The sequence below is a fragment of the Heptranchias perlo genome, chromosome 23 (assembly GCF_035084215.1).
Source record: "Heptranchias perlo isolate sHepPer1 chromosome 23, sHepPer1.hap1, whole genome shotgun sequence".
Taxonomy (NCBI): domain Eukaryota; kingdom Metazoa; phylum Chordata; class Chondrichthyes; order Hexanchiformes; family Hexanchidae; genus Heptranchias; species Heptranchias perlo.
This window is the reverse complement of record NC_090347.1, coordinates 1,985,469-1,994,530: the sequence shown is the minus strand read 5'-3', so window position 1 is coordinate 1,994,530 and position 9,062 is coordinate 1,985,469. Positions and strand designations below refer to the sequence as shown.

The 9,062-nt window shown below is 50.7% G+C and overlaps 1 protein-coding gene across 3 annotated transcripts; it reads left to right on the top strand.

The window, feature by feature from the left end:
• The first annotated feature begins 3,289 nt into the window (after positions 1 to 3,289).
• On the top strand, positions 3,290 to 8,783 carry tob1a (transducer of ERBB2, 1a). 3 transcript variants are annotated; one of them, XM_068003811.1, is made up of 3 exons: positions 3,290 to 3,536; positions 6,748 to 6,804; positions 6,899 to 8,783. In XM_068003811.1, exon 3 carries the CDS (start codon positions 6,931 to 6,933, stop codon positions 7,903 to 7,905), a length of 975 nt encoding a protein of 324 aa, XP_067859912.1. In that variant the 5' UTR covers positions 3,290 to 3,536; positions 6,748 to 6,804; positions 6,899 to 6,930; the 3' UTR covers positions 7,906 to 8,783. The 3 variants fall into 3 exon arrangements, with proteins under 3 accessions (XP_067859912.1, XP_067859913.1, XP_067859911.1); XM_068003812.1 differs by lacking the exon at positions 6,748 to 6,804; XM_068003810.1 differs by having other exon boundaries at positions 6,748 to 8,783.
• The last annotated feature ends 279 nt before the right edge of the window (positions 8,784 to 9,062 follow it).

The following is a 9,062-nucleotide window of genomic DNA, read 5'->3' as shown; positions in this document are numbered from 1 at the left end:
TGCTCCTCCACAGCTCCTAGTCTCTCACCATTAAGAAAATATTCCAATTTGTCTTTCTCCGATCCAAAGTGGATGATGTCATACCTCCCCACATTGAACTCCACCTGCTAAAGTTTTTCCAACTCACTTAATCTGTCTATGTTCCTGCTCCCATCCACACAACTTACTGTGCCTGCTAAATTAGTGTCATCCACAAACTTGGATATTCAGCTCTCTATTTCTTCATCAAAGTCATTAATATATATGGTGAAAAGGTGAGGCCCCAGTACTGATCCCTGGGGAACATCACATATCACATCCCACCAATCAGAGAACATTCCCTACATCCACACTCTCTGTCTCCTACCCCCCAACCAATTACTGACACATGTCACAAGGTTACCTCCAATTCAATGCGCTCTCATTTTTGCTAATAATCTCTTTGGGGAACCTTATTGAATGCCTTCTGGAAGTCCATATAAACAATATCCATAGACACCACCCTATCCACCATGTTAATGACCTCCTCAAAAAATTCAACTAGATCAGTCAGACGTGACCTACCCGTCACAAATTCACGCTGACTCTCTTCGATCAGCTGATATTTATCGAAATGCTCAGTTACTCTGTCTCTGATGATAGATTCAAGTAACCTCCCCATAATTGATGTTAAACTGACAGGTTTGTAGTTATCTGGTTTGTCCCTCCCTCCCTTCTCAAATAATGGAGTGACATTTGCAGTTTTCCAATCCAAAAGCACAATTCCTGAATCTGGAGAGCTTTGGAAAATCATGACCAAAGCCTCTGCAATGTCCTTACCTATTTCTTTTAATATCCTGGGGTGGAAACCATCAGGCCCTGGAAATTTGTCTGTCTTAAGTCACATTATTTTCTCCATTAACATTTTTTTAAACTTGCATTAAATCTACTAAGTTCCTCCCCTTGACATTTCTATTTTGTCCTCTTCCTCCACTTTGAAAACAGATACAAAGTCCTCACTGAACAAGTCTGTGATTTCCTTATTATCCATTATAATCTCACCTGTATCTGTCTTTAATGGGCCCACATTCCACTCTTAATATATTTATAAAATCTTTTGCTGTTGGCTTTGATATCCTATGCAAGTTTTTTTTCATATTCCATTTTTGTACATCTTATTACTTTCTTTGTATCCCATTTCTTTTTATAGCTCTCCCAGTCCCGCTGGATTTCCACTTTTCCTTGCATATGTGTAAACCTTTAAGCTTGATTCTGTCTCTTACCTAATTTGTTGTAAACAATTTTACAACACCAAGTTATAGTCCAGCAATTTTATTTTAAATTCACAAGCTTTCGGAGACTTCCTCCTTCCTCAGGTAAATGTTTCAGGAGCTCCTTGAAGCCTACGCATTTATACATATAGAACAATACATGGTGTTTACAGACTGCCCCTGCAACTGCCCGTTGCCAAGGCAATCACCGTGTTCAGACAGAGAGGTGTCACCTGCAAGTGACACCTCTCTGTCTGAACACGGTGATTGCCTTGGCAACGGGCAGTTGCAGGGGCATTCTGTAAACACCATGTATTGTTCTATATGTATAAATGCGTAGGCTTCAAGGAGCTCCTGAAACATTTACCTGAGGAAGGAGGAAGTCTCCGAAAGCTTGTGAATTTAAAATAAAATTGCTGGACTATAACTTGGTGTTGTAAAATTGTTTACAATTGTCAACCCCAGTCCATCACCGGCATCTCCACATCATGACCTAATTTGTTGACCACGATTGGTTGGTTAACTACACAAGAGGAGCCTTTGCCTCTGGTTTTGAATTACACCAAATACTACTTTGAGTTCTCCCCACTGTTTGTCACATTAACAGTTCAACCAAATTTATTATGTTCAATTTATTTCTCATCCCTTAAAGTTTGCGTTATTTAAATTTAAATTTAACTCCTTGGTTTGTGACTCTCCCTTCTCTCAAACAAGATTGTAGGGCATGCAGGGGATGCACACTTGAGGTGCTGGCATGGCTGCAGGGGATGCACATTAGCATGTTGCATTGCTGCAGGGGTTCCACACTAGCAGATTGTAGGGGTTGCACACTTGAGCTGGCACGAATGCAGGGGTTTGTACACTAGCAAGTTGCACGGGCTTGCACACTAGCAGCTTGCAGGAGATGCACACTTGAGGCTGGATTAGCCCCTTTGCAACCACAGAGGTCGCAACTCTGCCGGTTTGCAGAGGTTGCGCCATTGCAGTTTCCCCGTACCAACCGTCTGCCTGCGGCCCGGGCACCGAGCGCGAGCCCCCGGGCACCGAGCGCGAGCCCCCGGGCACCGAGCGCGCGATCTCCGCCGCGCTGATCGGACCGTTCGCACCGAGCGGCGCGCGCCGTTTGACTTTCAACAGCCCTTCACCGGGGGCGCGCGGGGCGTCCGCGCGCGCCGCGTGACAAGCGAGCAGCACCAGGCCTAACGATACGGCCTAACGATCACCCCATCAGCAGTCTTCAAACAGATACCTGCATCTACAGTCCCGCGCGCCCTTTCTTTCTCTATTGATCGGTGACGCGCCTCGCCGTGAACGCGCACACTGGCCCACCATCGCGGGCCGTTTGTTTTCGCCGGGATCGCGCGCTCCCGCTCCTCACAAATCTCCCCCATTTTTTTGTTGTTGGGCTCTGGACCCTACGCGACGGCCTTGGATACCAACGGCCAATCGGAAGATAGCGTCCGTCTCCCGTGCCCGCCCCCCAGCGCCCGATCAAACCAATCAGAGGAAGGTTACTCACCTGCCCTCAGTATTTTTAGCCGGTGCTTGGTCGCTTCGTGTCCCTCCGCGAACTATGTTTACCGGGGACGATGTTTCTATCGCACACCTGGCACCGGATCATTTATTTACCGAAACGATTTCCACACAGCCACGAATCGTCACTAATGCAGCGTCGATAAGTGGATTTTTACTGTTCGTTTGATCTTTAACAGAAAATGAATGTAAAAAAACACGTACTATTTTCCGAGGCCTTCATTTTAAAAAGCCGAGGCTTTCACGACGACGACGGCTGTTGCCTTGACGGACGGGCACTTTCAACCAATACAGATGCCGAATTCAAGACCCACCCACTTATCTCCGCCCTATTTATGAGGGGCGGGGTTACTGGTCACTGGCCGACCAATCGAAACGTCCCAAAATGAAGAGGGGGACGGCCAAGAAACGTGACGGCTACAAAGATAAAGTAGTTCCGGGTATTTTCTTGCGCGGACGCAGCTCCGCCCCGCCCCCATCCACCGTTCTCCGCCGCGGGGCCGCGGAGGGAGCGAGGCTATAAATAGTGGTGCGTTGCGGGCCGATGGCAATGAGTTGTAAACGCTCCCGGGTGGAGGGAGTGTGGCTTTGGTGGAGGAACAGCATTGCTGACAACAAGAAGGAAATTATATAAAATATATGAAATTAATATAAAAGTACCACCAAAAAAAATTAAAAACAAACACATCATTTCAACAAAAACAAAGCGACGAGCGGTTCCCTCAGATTCACCCCCACTGACTCTCCGTTTGCTCCACCGCTGGGAACAGCCGAGTAAGTACCAGAACATTCTCCGCTGGCGCCGGCCGCTCGCGGGGCGAGTGTGAGGTGATTAGTGTGAGGGGGATCGAGTGTGAGGGGGGCGAGTGTGAGGTGATCAGTGTGAGGGGGATCGAGTGTGAGGGGGGCGAGTGTGAGGTGATCAGGGTGAGGGGGGGTCGAGTGTGAGGGGGGCGAGTGTGAGGTGATCAGGGTGAGGGGGGGTCGAGTGTGAGGTGATCAGTGTGAGGGGGGCGAGTGTGAGGGGATCAGGGTGAGGGGGGCGAGTGTGAGGGGATCAGTGTGAGGGGGGGCGAGTGTGAGGGGATTAGTGAACAGAGTGTGTGGTGGCCGCTGCCGCATTCGGTTGGGCGACTCTCGCTGTTATTTGAAGTCCCGCTGTCGGGGAGCGGCGGTTGTTGGCGAATCCCCCCCCAATCCCCATCCATACTCTGTCTTCCACCGCCCCCCCAACCCCACTCGGCGCTCTCCCACCCCCGGCTCTCCTACCCATCTCCCCCCCACCCCACTCCCCGGCTCTCCTACCCATCTCTTCCCCCTCCCCCTCCCTCCCCCCACCCATCTCTTCCCCCCCCCCCCCTCTCCCACCCATCTCTTTCTCCCCCCCCCCTCTCCCACCCATCTCTTTCTCCCCCTCCCTCCCCCCACCCATCTCTTTCCCCCCCCCCCTCTCCCACCCATCTCTTTCCCCCCCCCTCTCCCACCCATCTCTTTCCCCCCCCCTCTCCCACCCATCTCTTTCTCCCCCCCCCCCCTCTCCCACCCATCTCTTTCCCCCCCCCCTTCTCCCACCCATCTCTTTCCCCCCCCTCTCCCACCCATCTCTTTCCCCACCCCCCCCTCTCCCACCCATCTCTTTCCCCACCCCCCCCCCTCTCCCACCCATCTCGGCGCGCTCTCATCTCCCCGGACCACCCATTTGACGCTCTCCCAACCCACCACTCCGCGCGCTCCCATCTCCCCCACCCCCCCCCCCCATTTCTCCATCCCCCCCCGACTCCGCGCGCTGCCATCTCCCCCCATCTCCCCACTCCGCGCGCTCCCATCTCCCCCACTCCGCGCGCTCCCATCTCCCCCACCCCCCCACTCCGCGCGCTCCCATCTCTCCCACCCCCCCACTCAGCGCGCTCCCATCTCCCCCACCCCCCCCCCACTCCGCGCGCTCCCATCTCCCCCATACTCCAATCCGCACGCTCCCTTCTCCCCCACTCCGCACGCTCCCTTCTCCCCCACTCCGCGCGCTCCCATCTCCCCCACCTCCGCGCGCTCCCCCACCCCACCCCCCACTCCGCGCGCTCCCATCTCCCCCACCTCCGCGCGCTCCCATCTCCCCCACCCCCCCCCACTCCGCGCGCTCCCATCTCCCCCACCCCACCCCCCACTCCGCGCGCTCCCATCTCCCCCACCTCCGCGCGCTCCCATCTCCCCCACCTCCGCGCGCTCCCATCTCCCCCACCTCCGCGCGCTCCCGTCTCCTCCCCCCCTCCCCCACTTGGCGCTCCCATCTCCCCCACTCCGCGCGCTCCCATCTCCCCCACCCCCCCCACTCCGCGCGCTCCCATATCCCCCACCCACTCCGCGCGCTCCTATCTCCCCCACCCCCCCCCACTCCGCGCGCTCCCATCTCCCCCACCCCCCCCCACTCCGCGCGCTCCCATCTCCCCCACCCCACTCCGCGCGCTCCCATCTCCCCCACCCCACTCCGCGCGCTCCCATCTCCCCCACCCCACTCCGCGCGCTCCCATCTCCCCCACCCCACTCCGCGCGCTCCCATCTCCCCCACCCCACTCCGCGCGCTCCCATCTCCCCCACCCCACTCCGCGCGCTCCCATCTCCCCCACCCCACCCCCCACTCCGCGCGCTCCCATCTCCCCCACCACCCCCCCACTCCGCGCGCTCCCATCTCCCCCACCACCCCCCCCACTCCGCGCGCTCCCATCTCCCCCACCCCACCCCCCACTCCGCGCGCTCCCATCTCCCCCACCCCCCACTCCGCGCGCTCCCATCTCCCCCACCCCACCCCCCACTCCGCGCGCTCCCATCTCCCCCACCCCCCACTCCGCGCGCTCCCATCTCCCCCACTCGGCGCTTTCCCGTCTCTCCCCCCCCCCCTCCCCCACTCGGCGCTCTCCCGTCTCCTCCCCACTAGTGTGTGCACTCCAAAAACGCTGTGCCTATAGATACCCCTGAGAGGTCAGTCCTCTTTTCCCCAGAGACATTGCACAGCCTTTAATAAACTGGAACATATGTTTTAATAGCACTCTTTCCCCCCTCCCCCCCCACCCCACCAAATTCCCCTCTAACTGACACCTGCCCTGAAAGCTCTCACTTCCCTGCAGGCAATTAACTCAGTCTTTACTTGATTTCCCTCCTCTCGCTGTAGCTGGAATTAAAGGGTTAGTAATTTAACTGGCAGTCTGCCTGTGGCATTTAAACTGCTTGTGTAAAGCTGGCATGGTATTTAAAGAGTGTTTGTTGTCCTGGCTGATACTTGGAGCTTCCTGACTGGCATTGAGGGATGCTAGTGTTCAAGTCTCACATTGGTACTGGCATGAGTAGGGTTAATCGGATCATTTGCATTCTGCCTGGTATTTGCAGTCTGTGACGTTCATTCATTCTCTGCACTTCACAATCACCAGTTTGACGTCAATGTGGGACCCGGAGCAAAAAAGAAGCTGGGATCCTTCCAAATATAATCTCTCACCCCTGAACAAAATAATGCCCACATTTTTTTCCCTTGGATCTGTTGCATGGTTATTTTGAGGATGTTCGTTATTCTTGATCAATGGTGCTGATTCTGCAGATTGCTGCCCTCTGATCTGTTTTTCTAATCCTCAATTGGTCCGTTCCCTCAATTGCTCAATCTGTGACGTAGGTGTTTGATTTATTTTGAAGGTTGCCGATTTTTTTTTTCCGAAAGCCATCTGGCTTTAATTTGATTTGTAATTTTGAGTCAGTGTTGCTCTAAAAGAATACTTGAGGTGGTGGGATGTAGGGTTCTTTTCAGTCATTTTAACCCATCTGCCTTCATATGGTTTAACGTTTAATACGATGAGCTCCTTCTTGATGAGACTAAACTGCAAAGCACGATGTATGCGGAATTGCTCTGTGTGACATGAAAATGGAAGTGACGTTGAAATAATGACGCTGAAGTTTTGTCCTTTTTTGTCTCCTCACTTTATTTTTGTTTTTTCCCTCTTTCAAGGAACAAACAACATTGCTAACTTGAGGAAAACAAAAAATTCACCCTAACCAGCACTTTGTAAGAAATCTGAAGCTTCTATCTGAGGCAATCTAAACACTGCCTTTCTGGAGTTTAATATATATTATATATTTTCTTTTGGTTTGCAACGCAGAGTTTACAACTCATTCTGGTGATTGAGCAGCTATGCAGCTTGAAATCCAAGTAGCACTCAACTTTATTATCTCGTATTTGTACAATAAACTCCCACGGCGACGAGTCAACATCTTTGGGGAAGAGTTGGAACGGCTGCTGAAGAAGAAATACGAAGGTCACTGGTACCCAGATAAGCCATACCGAGGGTCTGGGTACAGGTGTATACACGTAGGGGAGGCCATCGACCCTGTCATTGAGCGAGCTGCCAAAGAGAGTGGACTGGACATGAAGGACGTTCGTGACAACCTCCCTCAGGACCTGAGTGTCTGGATAGACCCCTTCGAGGTGTCGTATCAGATTGGAGAGAAGGGGCCCATCAAGGTGCTGTATGTGGACGATAATAACAATGATACCGGGACTGACCTGGACAAAGAAATCAAAAACAGCTTCAACCCCGAGGCCCAAGTCTTTATGCCGATTTGCGACCCAGCCGGGGGCTCGCCTGTATCCAGCTCCCCCTCTCCCCCGTTTGGTCACTCTGCTGCCGTGAGCCCCACTTTCATGCCTCGTTCCGCCCAGCCTTTAACATTCACCACTGCCACTTTTGCTGCTACAAAGTTCGGCTCGACCAAAATGAAGAGCAGTGGCCGCAACAAGGCCGCTCGCGCGTCCCCCACCAACCTTGGCTTGAACATGAATAACCTGCTGAAGCAGAAAGCCATGTCGACATCCATGCACTCTCTCTATGGGCTTGGTGTGGGCAGCCAGCAGCAACAGCAGAAGACTTCAGCCCTCTCTCCCAATGCCAAGGAGTTTGTTTTCCCTGGCATCCAGGGGCAGGGTGGTACCAGTGCAATGTTCCCAGGGGAGGGTCCCCTAAACCTCAGCCCTCTCCAGTACGGTAATGCCTTCGACATGTTTGCCTATGGAGGCCTCAATGAGAAATCCTTTGTGGATGGTCTGAATTTCAGCCTCAGTAACATGCAGTATTCTAACCAGCAGTTCCAACCTGTTATGGCTAATTAAGAGGGGGGGGGGGAAGGAAAATTCTATACATTATATATAAATATTAAGCCCTAATTGTAAAAGTTTTAACTGAACCCAAGGGTGTTCCCCCTTAACCCCTTGAGATAACTTAAAAAAAAAAAATTTTTTGGAATGGGGATGGGGGAAGTAAACTTGTAGTTTGGCGCTTGGTTATTTAAAAAGCAATGTACATCAAAAAAAGTTTTTGCCAACCAAGCACAAAGATGATTTTATATGGACTGTGTACCTTTTTTTAAAAAAAAAAGAGAAATAGAAAAAATGTTGTGGAGACGAGACCTCCTCGAACAGTATTTACACTTGGACAGGACATGGGCTGATTTAAGAATTGGCACTAATAATAAAAGTGGGATTTCTGGTCTTTTTGTAATTGTATAATTTAATTTAGTATGAAGTTTGTAAAATATCAGAGTATATATTGTTTCTACAACATGGTATTGCATTTATATCTTTTTACTACTTCAGTGATCTGTGATGGCTATGATAGCCTGCATTATATTTTTTTTTACAAATCGTTGTAAAAAAAAAAATCCATATTCAGAGACATCGAACTACTCTTAAAAAGATTGTGTACAGGATATTCCCTAGTGATGGTGTTTAAAGTGTAGAAATTTCAGCTTTTTTTTGGAATAAAAAACACGAGAGTTGTATTTTCTGTTCAGAGTTTGGAGAAAAAAGTAAATAAATTTTTTTGCTATATTATGGACAAATGTAATCGTAAATATTAATTTTGTACCTACCTTGTGCAATACTTGATAAAAACAGTATAACAAAGTATTTTGAGTCTGTGTCTTACCTGTTAAGAGGGACTGAGATAGTTTATATTGGTAAAAGTTTGTATTAAAATGCTTCAAAAATGACATGTCTTTGAGGCTTCCTTTCCTCTGCTTTATATCATTGTCAAACAATATTTAAAGGTGCTGTGCATCATTGTGTAAAATCAGTTCCATTTAGTGAACGCCTGAGCATTTTTAATTTACAATATAGTTCTTTCAATTTTTCTTCATCTCAATTCTGCACTATTCCCAAAACAAGAAAGTGGAGCAGCTGGAATGCAGTGGCAGACTGCTGGTGTCTCATCCTAATTTTTTCAAACCTGGATTTATAAATGCAATTGCCTAAAATAAACTGGATTCAGC

Coding starts and splice junctions, on each gene's coding strand:
- tob1a (XM_068003812.1), top strand. CDS start 6,931: ATGCAGCTTGAAATCCAAGTAGCACTCAACTTTATTATCTCGTATTTG.